This window comes from Biomphalaria glabrata, chromosome 6 (assembly GCF_947242115.1).
Source record: "Biomphalaria glabrata chromosome 6, xgBioGlab47.1, whole genome shotgun sequence".
Classification (NCBI taxonomy): domain Eukaryota; kingdom Metazoa; phylum Mollusca; class Gastropoda; family Planorbidae; genus Biomphalaria; species Biomphalaria glabrata.
The window spans coordinates 50,189,685-50,205,477 of record NC_074716.1 but is presented as its reverse complement, the minus strand read 5'-3'; the positions used below and the strand labels follow the sequence as shown (position 1 = coordinate 50,205,477).

Here is a 15,793-nt window from a genome sequence, read left to right as displayed (position 1 = left end):
TTTTAGTATTACAAACTGGATTTTTTTGTGGTCTGGAAATGTAAACATGAAAAACACTTTTACATAAATTATTTTTTAAGATATGACTACAGAGCCGACTCCATTATTATGAATCTTTGCGGTTAGAAATATTTTTACTAATTGTTTTTGTTTAGCTTTTAGCTTTATGAATGCGCTATGATACTATCACATGTTTGGACCAGTTTTGTGAAAGAGAGTGGGAAGAAGGGGGTATCATGTTAATGTTAACATGATCGTTTTAAAATACAAAATACAAAATTTTCACTCAGGGCTTAAAAGTCCTCAGGGACTCGAGGGGACTAGATCAACTTGTACCATCGCATCTGTCATGTACGATTAACTATTAGTTATTAAGCATTTTGTTTGGTTTGGTACCAAACAAGGGAAATAAATCGTACTTGACAGATGTGGTGGTATAAGTTGAATTATTCCCATTGGGGAAGGCTTGAGCCCTGATTGAACACGTTTTATGCGGTAACATTTACAAGGTACCCCTTCTCCCCTCCCCACCCCTTTCCAACTTGTCCAGACAGGATCGTAAAGTAGTGAACAAATATTGCATCGATTTCTATCTATCATTGTTTCCTTTTTTATTTTTGAACAATATTAAAAACCATGCTACAGAAGGATCCTAGGTGTAATATTTAAAGACCGCATCACAAACAAAGAGATTAGAGACAGGGTTACCGCAGCGAATGAACCCCAGGATTACCAGCTAACTATTAAAAAAACAACGCAAACTAAAACTCCGTGGTCTTCCTTCGGGGAACAGTACCAGGAAAAAGGAAGAAGAGGCAGACAGAGAAAACGATGGGAAGTGGGAAGACAACATAAAAGAATGGGCGGGGCCTGTCATTGAAAGAGGTTCTATCCAAGGCAAAAAGACAGAGATGAATGGAGAAAGACGGTTGATGAATCTTGTGTGGTGCCTAGTGATGGGCAAAAGAGAACTAAAAAGTTAGAAACTTTTAGTTTAACTAAAAAAAAATTAGTTAAAGCTATTTAACTAGAAAAAAAAATTTTTAGTTACTAACTAAAAAGTTTAATTAAAATTTGTACAACTTTTCAACATGTGGTCAAGGTGGAAACACACATTCCTGTTTTCTGGTCATGTGATATCAATAACTAAACTTTGATAATTTAAAAAAATGATGCAGTTAACATTTATTTAGTCAGTCTGCAGTCTGGTACAAGTTATGGGAGTAAATATTTGCAACTGAAAGTAGCAGTATTATAAAATGTTAAACATTTTTTGCCAAAAGTTTCTATGCAATATTTTGAATGGGGTTGTTCCCAAATTTTTTGTGAGCCACGTGGCGGTGCTTAATTTCTGTTTATAGTGGGAATCTGATTAGTGAGTTAGGTCAATAATTAGTGGTTTTAATCAATTCATTTGCCGCAAAAAATATTTTTTTTACTGAGGGAACATCAAGTAGCCTACTTAAGCCTACACCCTTTTATAGTCTTATTTTTGAGATCTAAGTCTAAATCGACAGCTAAATAGACCTATATAGATCTAAAAGCATTAGGATAACCAACGCTAGAAAAAAATCTTAATCCACACCCTCTCTGACCACAAAGCAAATAGACAGTGTCCAACTGATTTTAACAACCTGGTCAGCTAGACATACACATGTAGACCTAATGTACTGTACGTGTGTAGTCGACGATACCACAAGACTACCCTGCATTTTTTTTTCATTACGCAATAGTGTTTGCTTAATGTGGAGTGGTCAGACAAGAAAATAACACACTGGCGTGGCTAGTCAAGCATGTTCGTAGATCTATCTTTACACTAAAATAGTTACCCACCCTCCCTGCCCAGAAAGTAAATAGACGGTGTGTCCGACTGATTTTAACAACCTGGCCAGATAGACGTACACGTGTAGGCCTATATGGTGTACTGAGTGTGAAGTCCATAATGACAAGACCACCCTGTATTTTCTTTTCCCATGCGCGTTTAACGGTTATGCTATATTGTTAGTTGCATTTTTGGTAGTCACATAAGAAAATAGCACATCGGCGGCCTGGTTAGTCAAGCATGTATTTTACACTACAAAATAGTTACACAGGTCAAATGTTTCTTAAAACTCCAACGATTTCGTTTCTATTTCTTTGGATACTAGATATAAATTTGAAATTCTAAATCTATGTTATTAAATGAGATTTAAACTTTACCGGTATAACTAAGATTTTCCGTTATATAATAAGTTAATATAATTTTTTTTAAAGTACAATTATTTTCTAAAGGTTTTAATTCAAGGCAAAAATACAAGCACACATATTTATTTAGACATCTTTTTTTTTTATTTTATTGTGCATTAACGTTTATGTAAGAAACATATTCCTTAATACTGATTTTATTATGGATAAATATTTCTACAATGTTAAAAGAATAATATCGAACCATATAAGCATACAGTAGGATGATTATATATATATAGGTCTAGTTCAACCCCGCCTCCCCCCCCAAAAAAAAAAAGAAAAATGTTTTGAAAAGTTTAATTAAATTTCTTTAGTTTAGTTTAACTATATTTTGAAATTCATGATAAACTTTTTAGTTTAACAACTTTATTTTAGTTCAAAACTAGTTTTAGTTTAACTTTTCAAAGTTACTTTAATTCCCATCACTACTGGTGCCCCAACGGTCCAGCGGACTGAGGGATTGGTGGAGGTGAAAGGCCATACGACATTATGAGGTGAACGATATAAGAGTTAATTACACAGCAAACTGAAATCCCAACTCTAATGGACACAGACAAAACAAATTGTTCTTACAAGTGAAATATTTTAATACAACCAGACTGAGCGATAGAGCGCTTGGCTTCAGAACCGACATCCCGGGTTTGAATCCTGGTGAAGACTGGGATTTTAATTTCGGGAACTTTGGGCGCATTTGAGTCCACCCAGCTCTAATGGGTACCTGACATCAGTTGGGGAAAAGTAAAGGTGGTTGGTCGTTGTGCTGGCCACATGACACCCTGGTTAACCGTAGGCCACAGAAACAGATGACCCTTACATTATCTGCCCTATAGACCACAAGGTCTGAAAATAAAACTTTTTACACATACAAAGGTGGTGATTGAGCGATACAGCGCTTGGCTTCAGAACCGACATCCCGGGTTCGAATCCTGGTGAAGACTGGGATTTTTAATTTTCGGGAACTTTGGGCGTTAACCATAAGCCACAGAAACATATGACCTTTAAAGATCGTCTGCCCTATAGATCGCAAGGCCTGAAAGGGGAACTTTTACTTTACGCATACAAAACATAGGTATGTATCTCTTATTATTATTTTTGTTTGATAAGACTTCATAAATGAACTTGTATAATGAGTTTAAAACATTTGGCGCCGAAATGACCGTCGCCTAAATTCAAGAGCCGAGGAGTAATACAACGCAAATTAATAAAAAGATGTCACAAAGGTGACAGGGGCGACACCCAGATCCGACAGAGGCAACACCGAGATGCGACAGTGTCATTCTCTTTAAAAAAAAAAAAAGCAGCAGCCAAACTGAAAATTATGGTCACAGCAAAGCCAATCGATATTTCAAAAGAATCTACTGTTGCATTTCTTGCCGAAAAGTATTTGGTATTAGACAGGGATTGTCCGGCATTTCCAGTACATCGGGTATTGACCACACCCCTCGGCCATTTCGTGAACTTGTCGACCAATTTGCGATTTGGTCACCACTTCGGGTTTTAGCTGTAACATACATATTATTTATTTTTCTATCTTTATGTAGGGCTACATACTACTGTTGTCATAACCAAAGATATGCTGATGCAGGAGAGGACGACTGTATGGAAATGACAGATATGCATTTTTATTGTATTTTCAACTCATGCCATTGTTTTATTTGTAAGTCACGTATGGACACGCTTTGTCTGTGTTTGCGATTTTTCTGAGACCTTAGGTCTTAGGCCCTTACGACCAGCCCTCCCTCCCCCCGAATGGATTTTAGTAGGCCTGACTATAAGAATGATCTGTAGTCACCTGGTCATTCCAAATGGTGTGTTCCTGTCTGGTCCTGTGTCCTATTGTGTGTCAACACATTGACTTGTCCAAGTTCTCTTCCAGTGCATGCCCTGGTCATGAGTGACGCTAGTGTGTTACTCAGTCGACCGTGTCCTTTTCGACACTGGTTGGGGATAGCACAAATTTAGAACACCCGCACCCACCCCGCAAGGGGAGGGTAGGCTTTGTGACATTGACATTGCGATATTTAGAGTGAGACGTCCAAAGTCTTGACTTCACTTTGTTATGGTTGGTGAGACGTGAAGAAGGGGGCAAGAACTGTGTACAAAGTTAGACTACTCTTAACATACTTGCAGCTTAATTAAAGCAACCTTTTTTTTCAACTTTTCATACTGGATTATTCCCATGCTGGATTGAGTCGAATCTTAACTGTTATTGGATTATTTGGGATTGTGCAGAATAAAATAATAAAAATCCAGTTTATATTTATATTCATAGAAACAAGAGGTAAGGAAGTACTTTTGTTTTTGAAAACAGACCCGCGTCTTGTCTTGGTAAACTTATACTTCATAGACATACTGTGCACGTTTACAAACATAGTGCTCTATGCTTTCCACTTTCTCTTATTTTTCTTATCTTATAAATTACAGACGCTATTTTAAAAGAGAAGATAGTTATCTTATGAATTACAGATTGTCTCTGAAAACAGAAGATAATGCCTTCGTACGCGTTAATATTAGTTAGTTGTGCATGTTGGAGATGAATACTTTGATAAGATCGGTTTTCCTGGCTGATTCAAGCAACCCGCTTCATGCTAGTGGAACTAGGAAAGAAGGAGCTCTTGTATGAATTTGTCCTAGCTAATGGAATAAGAAATGCGCTAATTAGGGAACATATGTTAGTCTCTTTTTCTTTCTCTCGTTTTTCCTTTTTCTTTCTCTCTCCCTCGTTTTATAGTTTATCTCTCCCCCTCTCCCTTTTACACATTCTTTCTCCCTCTTTCTCTTTCCTCTCTTTCTCCCTATTCTTATTTCTCTTTCTCCCTCTCTTTCTCTTTCTCACTCTTTCTCTTTATTACTCTTTCTCTTTCTTACTCTATTTCTTTTTCTTCCACTCTTTCTCCCTCTCTTTCTCCCTATTTCACTTTCCCTCTCTTTCTCCCTCTCTTTCTCCCTATTTCACTTTCCCTCTCTTTCTCCCTATTTCACTTTCTTTCTCTTTCTCCCTCTCTTTCTCCCTATTTCACTTTCTTTCTCTTTCTCCCTCTCTTTCTCCCTATTTCACTTTCTTTCTCTTTCTCCCTCTCTTTCTCCCTATTTCACTTTCTTTTTCTTTCTCCCTCTCTTTCTCCCTATTTCACTTTCCCTCTCTTTCTCTCTCTCTTTCTCCCTCTCTTTCTCCCTATTTCACTTTCCCTCTCTTTCTCCCTCTCTTTCTCCCTATTTCACTTTCTTTCTCTTTCTCCCTCTTTCACTTTATTCTTTTTTTTCTCTATCTCTACTTTTCTCTCTCTTTCTCTTTCCGTTTTCCTCTGTCCGTCTATAAAACCCTGATATGATCGAACTATGTAGAAGTAGTTCCCATGTGGAGCAAGAGAAAGAGTTAGGTCTAAATAAGAGATACCAAAGATTTCTTATCATTTTGTCCAATGACTTTTCCATTTACAATCTTAACTTCGTAGTTTTTGTTGGATCAAATACTTTCTACACCAAACGACAAGTGAATGGATTCAAAGCCCTTCTGACAATAAGTATTATCGTAGAGATAGTGCACAATTCGTTTCATTTAGGTTACATTTTCAGTTTTCTCGACATTCGGTGTTTGTTTGCTTTTGTCTAAACACAAAATTAAACCAAAAAAAAGTTAAAAAATCTTTCTATTTAGGCCTACTTTGACTTCATTTTTGACTATAACAATAAGAGTCAACTATTATATATATATATGTATATATATATATATATATATATATATATATATATATATATTATTTTACATTTTGACATTGGAAATTTTACTTTGATTCCCTTGATTCTTTATGCCGTATTGAGAGATTTTACCATACCTGAGTACAATGCCTCTCGGATCCTACTTTTGTAATTGCGGGGTGCACAAAATAGTTTTTGAAACCTAATAGTTGGACCTCATGTCATATGTCCCTTGACTTTTGCCGTAGCGGTGCCTTGACATTTTGCGTTACCAAAATCCCTCCTCTTTTTCCCAGTAATAATAATAATATTCATTGTCCGTATGGAAATTTGTCTTACAATTTGTGCATTACACCAAACACAAAACATTATAACTATAAGAAACCAAAGTGTACATTCACACCAGACTCACTCATAATTTACATGGGACAAAGTTTAGATCAAATTGTTCCTATTTAATGATTTGATTGCCAGGGGAACAAAAGAGTGTTTGTGTCTGTCTTTGCTATCGGTGTCTTGTATCTCTTTTGTGATGGTAAGCAGCTGTTCTAGGCAGGATATCAATAAAAAGTCCGGTGCATTCTTTCAGGTTGTTCAGCCAGCTTTTCTTTGGACCTATAATATGGATTCAATAAAACATGAAAATTAAGAAAATATAAAAAATGTAGATAATGCCAGTTTGTTCTCTGAAGTAGTTAATTTATTTTTAATCACACAAAAATTGTTTCTGGTGGAATTACAGTGGCGTAGATTGCAACGTGCGGGTGGTGCGGGCCGCATGGGGCATCAAGTGGTGGGGGGGGGGGCATCAAACTGCGGACAAACTTTCTCGGTAAAATTACACATTGTAATTACATAAATAAAAACAAACACATTTATTTGTTTTGGTAATTTATGTTCTATATTCTTTCTTAAATTAAATGTAAGCTGTAGACCAGCTTGAATCAAATGTTATCAGATTTCTTTACATCTCTAAAAGCAAAATACTTTTACACTCTTTGTTTTGAAGCATTACATGATGTTACTTCATTTGTTCAATGCACTGGTTAGGGACATGTTTGTAATGGTGTTTTCTTTTTAAATTACTAATTAGTAATGGTTCAATCTCTTTTGTCGACCAGTGGGGAGAGGGGGTATCTGGGAGAAGGGTTTCCAACCGCTCCCCAAACAGAACCCTGCAAAAGTCGGGATTTGAACTTCAGCCACCTTGTAAGGTGGCCAAGCCGTAGCCAAGCGCTTTTACCAGTATCACAGACTAAAAACGAAAAATACCTAGGTGTTATTATAAATGAAAAACTGTCATGAAATCCACATATTGATGAAACTATAAAAAAATGAAACATAGCATTAGGATTTATTAAAAGAAACGTCTATAAATCAAATAAGAACATAAAACTAAAATGTTATTTAACCTTGGTTAGGCCAATAATAGAATATGCATCCTCTGTTTGGGATCCCTCAACTCAAGAAAACATTAAAAAACTGGAACAGACACAAAATAGAGCAGTGAGATTCATAACTAACAAATATTCACATTTGACTAGAGTAACACATTTAGTAAGATCACTATATTAAGAAAGCCTTCAGGATAGACGACTCAAAAAGTGAAGTAGCAATTATACATAAAATACAAAAACAAAATTTAATAAAATACTCAGAAAGACACAAAGATAAAGGCACATTTTCTCGTTCCATATGCAAGGACAAATTTGTAGAAATGCTCCTTCTGTTATTAGAGCATGGATTGCCTGAGCCAGCCAGGAAAAACCAGTGACTTGGCAGAATGTAAGTCATTGGTTAACATGCATGACTGAATGCATGACGCGTAGGACGTAATCTTTTTTTTTTATTTTTGAAGTAACGTCTGTATTTTATAAGATAAGAAGATAAGATTACAAGAAAAAAAAGAGAAATTATAAACAACCGTTAGCTTCATAAAGTAGAAATTGATTTTTTTTTTACAAATTTATTTATGTCAACTCACAGATAAGATAATATTTCTATCGCTAGTCTCAGATTAATTAAACTATTTTAAACACAACCGTTTCTCTTTCTAGTCTCACTCTCAGGTTATTTGTAAAAAGAAGCCATTTCTCTCTAGTTTCAGGCCATGCCTCATAATAAGCCAGCTATTCCCCTTGGGGGTTTGAACCAGGCCAAGCTTGCCGAGGAGCAGCATCAAGAGATCAAGGCCTATGATAAGAACCGAGATATCCAAGTGGTCCTGGGTGTTACCATAGCTATAGTGTCAGCCTTGGCAGCCTTAGCAGGTAGTGCTACGTGTAACCTATATATTTTGACGTTCATTGTTTTAAAAAGTATGAATAGCGGTAAAAAAAATATTTCACGAGTCAACCATTTGTATTTTATGCTTTATTAACACTTTCACAGTGGATTTACTATTTCAATTCATAAAGTATTTTTATGTGCCTTTCTTATTATACAAGTCATGCTTGTGCTATTAAATTACTCAGTATTCTAGATTGGATATGTTTATCATTCAAATTCTATTTAAATGATTCAAGACATATGCTAGAGCGTGTCACCATATGTAAATCTGAAAATGTGAAAATAAAACGACCGCACTTTCTACATTAATCGGTAGCAGCATATGCCACAAAAAAAAAAAAAGATAGTAAAGTTTGAACAATTTCTGCACAATGTTTTACCTTAACTATTGTGAAAACATGGAACCTACGGTTTTGAACTAAAAGTGTTTTTGGCAATGTAAGCTCCAATCTCAAAGATTTGAGTCCAATGTGCAAGAGATCCCTAAAAACATATAGCCAAGATTGAGTCTAATGTGCAAGAGATCCCTAAAAACATATAGCTAAGATTGAATCTAATGTGCAAGAGATCCCTGGAAACATATAGCCAAGATTGAGTCTAATGTGCAAGAGATCCCTAAAAACATATAGCTAAGATTGAATCTAATGTGCAAGAGATCCCTGGAAACATATAGCCAAGATTGAATCTAATGTGCAAGAGATCCATAAAAACATATAGCTAAGATTGAGTCTAATGTGCAAGAGATCCCTGGAAACATATAGCCAAGATTGAATCTGATGTGCAAGAGATCCCTGGAAACATATAGCCAAGATTGAATCTAATGTGCAAGAAGAGTCCATTTAAAGGATAGAATAAATATGAAGTATGTTCAAATATCCAACAATGGACAAATTAGTAAAGCTTGTCTCAATAGGATGAAATTACTTTCATTATACAAGTACTAAATTTGTTATGAAATTCTATATTTAGTTCTAGTCCAGTGCACACTGCTTAACTAACGCGTTTATCAAAATGTATCATTAGTTTGATCGTATCGCGTTCTTCGTCACTTTGTCTGTAGCCTTGTCTTGCTTGTATCTTCAGGTTTCATCGCTGTCTACGCTGGAGGGTTTCTGGAGACATACCGCAAGGATGTCAGCTCCGTCTGGCTGACAGTAATACCAGTAAGTACTTGAGTGTTTGAACTAGATGCTGTTTACTCAGGAGCATAGCTGGGAATTTTACATCATTTGGGGTCCCGGAGGGGGGGGGGGTGGGCTTGACCTCTTTTGGAGCCCATGCAATTGCATAATATTTAATTTTAATGTAAAACTCATTTTGGCCCCCCCCCCCCTCGAGTAATGGCCCGGGGATTTTCAAATTCTCAGCCCGCCTCCCCCCACCCTAGCTACGCCACTGGGTTTACTTAGTATATTTATAAGACTTAGCCTAGTAATAATATGCTTTAATTCGGAGAGTACGGCAGCGTAAATAATTTTACAATCCAAAACATATAAAATATAAATATATATTTTATATATATTTTTCTGATATAAAAGTTCGTTGGAGCTGCAGAAAGTTCTTAAATTTCCTGTAACTAATTCAACCAAGCGTCCAATGCATATCAATCAAAACTCATAAAATCATAAAAAATTCGATCTTTTTTTTTTTGGCAAGCTTAGTGATGGCCATTCGTTTTAGCAGCTACAAGATATTACATTGGACCTACCATATACTATACACTAAATGTTGCAAGTGTAATAATTTTTTTTTAACTTAAGAAAACTCCTTCACCTGTCCCGTAAGCTGTGGCACCGTTGGGGCAATACATATGCTGTGGCACTGTTGGGGAATTACATATGCTGTGGCACCGTTGGGGGACTACATATGCTGTGGCACCGTTGGGGCACTACGTATGCTGTGGCACCGTTGGGGCACTACATAAGCTGAGTCGACATCTTCTCCATTTCTCTCTATTGCTTTGAATAGAATCTCTTTCAATGACGGGCCCGTTCTTTCTTTAATTTTTGTCTTCCCATCGCTTTCTCTGTCTGCCTCTTCTGGTACTGTTCCCTGTAGGAAGGTCTCTACGATCGAGGACCTTGTGATATGGTCATATAGTTTTAGTTATTTTTTTTTTTTTACAGTTGTCAGCAGGTCATCGTTGGGCCTAATTATCATTGTGATCCTTTTCTAATCTCATTTTTAATTCGGATTTTGTATGCTATACTTAGTCTCATTCTACAGCATTATATACAAAATAATTTAATAATAAAGAAAAGAAAAAGAACTTAAACCCCAATACTGTACAATAAAAACTGTAGAAGAATTACATAAGGTTTTATTTATTTAGCTAAGGAACACTTTAAACGGTATATTTATACTATGTAAAAGTCACAGCTGCTCTCTATGCCTCTGTAGCCTACGTCATTACTAATGGAGATTGGATTAGAGATTAAACCTTATTAATTCTGTTAGGATGTCCTAACCAAACAGACACATTTATTACGGTTTTTCTTTCAACAGTTTTGTTTCCCTGTCATCACTGGTATTGGAGTAGCTTACAGAAGACAAATGTCCAGTGTAAGTATTTGATCTGTATGATATTGATATCTGTCTCTCACTAAACAAGTAAAAAAAAAAAGGAATTAAGGAATTAAATGTATTTTTTAAATGGTAGATATGTGTATGAATAACAAAGTAGCAATAATTTATTTAGTTGAGAATTATGTTATCGCATTATATATATATTTATAGCTTTTATATAGCGCTACTTTCATGCTTATAGCATGCTCAGAGCGCTTTGGTCCAATCACATTTGTGGACCAGTGGGTGGAGGGGGTATCTAGGAGTTGGTTTTGCGTGCTGCCTTTAGGCGCTCAGTAAACTCAACTCTGCCCGAGTCGGGTGTCGAACCTCGAGCCCCCTTCTAGGTAGCCAAGCCAAGCCAAGTTCAAGCGCACTTAGCCTCTCGACCACGCTTCCCACAAGATTATACATTTAAGCAAACAAAAAAGTATTAAGCTATTTAAATGTTTTTCGAATGCTAGATAGGCCTATGTTAACAAAACGTAGCCATATTTAATTAATTGGTAAATTGATACAGTAGATATATTTAATTAGAATTAAAAGCATTCAAAAGACCAAAACCAACTGTTGCACACATTTTATTGAGTACAATACAGGCGATAGTGATTTTGGATTATGAACGACGCAATCGGTTTTCGAGATTTGTGACGGGCAAATTGGACCCATGACTATTTGGTTTTACCTACATTGACCATAAAAAATGTGTTCCCCCCCACTCCACTTTTATCTAAAGATACAATCTATCTACATGAGATTACCTACAATTTGAGCTTCCATACCTAGAGAAAATTAGGCTAAAATAAGAATCTCTAACTCTGTCAAGACAGTGCCACTGTATGGTTCTGAAACATGGAGAACAACCAACTGAAGCAACAATAAAATAAAGTGCAGACCTTCATCAACAGATGTTTGAGAAATATCCTTGGTATGACAGAAAAGAAAAACCAAACTGTGGGAGATGGGCGGACAGAGAAATATACAGAAGCAGATCTTTGAGAGAAAGTGGAGAGGATTGGTCACATCCTTAGAAAAAGATACCTGCAACAGAGCTAGACAGGCCTTAGAGTGGAACCCCCCAGGGCGCAGAGGAAGACCAAAAAGAACATGGCGACGCAGTATACTAGATGAAGCCGAGAGGACAGGAAAGAGCTGGAAAGCCAAAAAAACTAGAAAGAGACCGTGGAGAGTGACGTGTTCTTACTGATACCCTATTTTCCACGAGGAACGCAAATGAAATATGATAATGATAATAGCTAGAGAATCTTCTTTTTATTTGATTTCTAGACCTTGCTCCCCCCCCCCCCAAACAGACACACCTAAAACTCCAAAGTGTTTGTTAAGTCTGCATGTGACAATAAAACATAATAACCTGCAAAATGTTTCTGTCTTTAGATTGGCGTCCACTTCGTCTTGCTGCTGGCCACCATGGTGGCAGGATGTATTGGTTACGGCTTCGCTATAGAGCCAGTCTTCATCAACAGATTTAACTGCACGTAAGTATCCTATTCGACTCATCTGTTGACCTTATCTTATCTTATATAATACAGACGTTACATTTTAAAAAAGATGATTACGTCTTTCGCGTCATTCGTATAGTCATGCATGTTAATCAATGACTCAAATTTTGCCACGTCATTGATTTTCCTGGCTGGCTCAGGCAACCTATTCCATGCTCTAATCGCACTAGGAAAGAAGGAGCACTTGTTCAAATTTGTCCTAGCATATGGAACCAGAAATATGCCCTTATCATTACACCAATTTTATAACCCTTAATTAGGTAAACATATACACTTAATATTTGAATAGGAAAGTGTCTTTATAGTCAGCTATTCTGAGGAGGGGGGGGGGCAAAGTCGAAAGTCTCCCCGGGTTCCCCACTTGAGGAGGGGCCCGAAATTTATTTAACATACAATATTAAATATTACTGATGCTCTTACATTATGTTGGCTATTTATCCCTCCCAAGCAAATGTTAGTCTGGATATGTAAATTTTCACAACTTGTTTTAATCTGCAGAAAAGTTGATCTGTCGCACGGAGAATGTCACAGAGAGACTATAGTCCACCTGTGGATAGTATCAGGAGGAGTGGCAATCGGACTCAGTGCAATTGGAGTGTTGCTGTCGATGTTGGCATGTTCCTGTGCTGTGGTAAGTAGCGCATTTAAACTATGGTAATCAGGGCCGGCCTTAGGTAATTTGAGACCCTATGCAAAGCAAATAGGGAGGCCCTATGCAAAGCAAATAGGGAGGCCCTAGGCAAAGCCTGTAGGGAGGCTCCAGGCAAAGTGAATAGGGTGGCCCCCAAATGAATTAGCGAAAAATAAATAAATTATGACCAAAAAAATACGCAATTAATTATAAACTGTTCTGTATCTATAATTAAATAAACTAATAAGTTAACCCTCTCTCTCCTAACCTACGATACCAACGTTGATTTGACCCCATTAAATTAAATAAAGTTTTGGTTTTATAAACTTTAATTTGTGTTATATAAAAGAGCACGCGTTATTCTATAATTATATACCTATTAGTATAACATAAAAGTTATTGAAGTTTAATCATAACAGGATAGTAAAACACAGATGAGCAAAATGAATGATTCCTTCGGAACGTAGAAAATAATTTCCGAGTGAAAGAGTTAAATTCACATAACGTCGATAGCACGAATGCTTTTCATGGACGATTCATGATCACCAGACTAGAAATAACGATTCGACATTTCCCCAAAAGGAAAAAAAAAACAAATAGTCTTCTAACATATGTAGCTTAACAAGATCATTCGTGAATACAACTGGAATCATAGTCTAGACTTGGGCTAGTAGACACAGAGACATAGCGTTCTGCTATGTTTGAGGTTTTACCCATGTCTCGCATTTTTTTTTCTCTGAAAAACAAATTCTTTTGAGTCCTGTGTGAGGCCAGCAAGCCTAATGGAGATGTTCACTATAAGTTTAACAATGTCAGGACACAAAATTGAAGTAAAAAAAAGTTAAAAACGGAAATGACAAAATTTGATTCTAAAAGTGCTAAACTGTACACCATGATTATCAGGTAACTTTAATATCTTTTCAATATCTTTTTTCGTTTACGAGATCTAAATGGGCCGGACGGACGGACGGACAGACAGACCACACATAACTAAAAGCGGCTATTCCCCTTTCGAAAGACGCTAAAAACAAAAATTTGCAAACAAACAGCAGACTACTGGGGTCTACTTTTTGTGCGAAAAATCCTCATTGTACTGTTTCTTGCCCCACAGAAACGCCGTGCCCAGAAGACTGAAGAGAAGCTACGTGAGGAGGAGAGAAAGTTTAAAGAGCAACAAGAGCAAAAGAAAAACGCCTTCAAGCCCACCTCGGCGCCAATCAGCAGGAACGTGACCAAGAGCACCCTCAAGACAGTCCCCAGTCAACCCCAGAAAGTCTCCGAACTAGAGATCTCGTCCACGAATTTGAATGGGATCTATATCAATGTGATAAGTGACAGTACCGACACGCGCTTATAGCGTTGGCCAGATCATTGTAGCAAAAGTTTGTACATTGCCAGGATGGATGACAGACCAAAAAAAATACTGCATTTTTGTTTAAAAGTATATACATTTTTATCTTGAATTTTAGGTATTGCCATCAAAGAGTTGTGATTAGTTAGTGCATTAAATATTTGTTATTTGTCATGCTGTAGCAAATTGTTTACATGTTTACTATCAAGTCAGAAACATTTTACATAATTAAACAAAAAACCTGCACATGGAATTCTATTTACATAGCACAGGAAAATGACACATTTTTACCAGTGTCTATATCATCCCTCTTATTAAATGTGAATGTTGGTTATATGCTTATTTTCAAATTGACATCCAAAGATCAACTGCGGATGCTATCAAAGCCCAGCCTTAGATAGTTTAGTAGTTGTTTTTTTTACAGTATACAATATAATATGTATACTATCTACTTTTTTTTATTTGCATGTTATAAAAGCATTTCAAATATAGTATTAAAGCAGCTTAATGAAACTTGCATAAAAAGACATATTGTCACCAATATAAGGTTCGTTTTAAAAAGATCTAGTATATTTGAACAAATTTAAAGTTTCATCAATACAGTCAATAGGTTTTCTGTTTAAAATGTAAAATCGTGTTCATCAGAAATCCATAAAAAATATTTTACAACAAAATATTGAGAAAGTCTGGTTGAAAGAGTGCATGATAGTGAGACTGTCAAATAGTTGCCTAAACCTCAATGTAAATAATATTTTAAGCCTTGTTCTTTCTAAGTTGCTATTATCCAAAACGTTTATTTTATACTATTTGCATTTAACTTTGCATTTAATTCAGATTTTTACTCTTGAAGTACTGATTGTATAAGAAATAAGCTTTTTTTTTTAATGCCAGGGAGTCAGCTTTGGTACGTAGAACTTTCTAAAACTATATGGAATGATCTATGTATAAGATATTTGGTCTGACCATCATTTTAGTTTTTTTTTTCTTCTTTTATGTACATTTTTTTTACCTTCCATATCTTCATTTTATTATGTGTTTATGTTAAACCATTCAAAAATAAATTTTGTTTCGTGAATATTTTGCATTGACTTTTTTTTTGTTTGTTTTCAAAGTTCGTTTTATAACGGCAATGTCAGAGAATGTGAAGACTGTATTCATTATCAAGCAGAAATGTGTCATTACCGATTGAACCAATCAGATTTAGATGTGCGTATTTAGTTGGAGGGAAATGGATTAGCACGACTCTTCGCCCCGCAAGATGGCGGTTTGACGCTCATAAAAGGTCAAGGATTAGAGGGTCACCAAAGGTTGTTACCCTCCCGAAGGGTACATGTTCTGTTAGTTTGGAGATCAGTGTTTGAAAGTTAAATTACAAACAAAACTACATCGGAGGAATAGGTGGGGGGCACTGTAGGGCCTAATTGTGTAATAATCCAAATTAGCCTTAGGAACTTTCATACAAGATATATACATCAGTCCAAGAGAAAGAAAAAGAAAGCTGCCCTGTCAGCT

The 15,793-nt window shown here is 36.2% G+C and overlaps 1 protein-coding gene across 2 annotated transcripts; it reads left to right on the top strand.

The window, feature by feature from the left end:
- Window positions 1–4,223: 4,223 nt before the first annotated feature.
- On the top strand, window positions 4,224–15,356 carry LOC106067385 (uncharacterized). 2 transcript variants are annotated; one of them, XM_056033867.1, is made up of 7 exons: window positions 4,224–4,507; window positions 8,033–8,195; window positions 9,298–9,377; window positions 10,720–10,776; window positions 12,175–12,275; window positions 12,798–12,930; window positions 14,042–15,356. In XM_056033867.1, exons 2-7 carry the CDS (start codon window positions 8,036–8,038, stop codon window positions 14,285–14,287), a joined length of 777 nt encoding a protein of 258 aa, XP_055889842.1. In that variant the 5' UTR covers window positions 4,224–4,507; window positions 8,033–8,035; the 3' UTR covers window positions 14,288–15,356. The 2 variants fall into 2 exon arrangements, with proteins under 2 accessions (XP_055889842.1, XP_055889841.1); XM_056033866.1 differs by having other exon boundaries at window positions 4,228–4,507; window positions 8,027–8,195.
- Window positions 15,357–15,793: the final 437 nt, after the last annotated feature.

Bases quoted from the DNA above. Each gene is read 5' to 3' on its own strand.
- LOC106067385 (XM_056033867.1), top strand. From the start codon at position 8,036: ATGCCTCATAATAAGCCAGCTATTCCCCTTGGGGGTTTGAACCAGGCC. The intron at 8,196-9,297 runs GTAGTGCTACGT...TTGTATCTTCAG, and splicing joins AGCCTTGGCAGCCTTAGCAG to GTTTCATCGCTGTCTACGCT. The intron at 12,931-14,041 runs GTAAGTAGCGCA...CTTGCCCCACAG, and splicing joins TGGCATGTTCCTGTGCTGTG to AAACGCCGTGCCCAGAAGAC.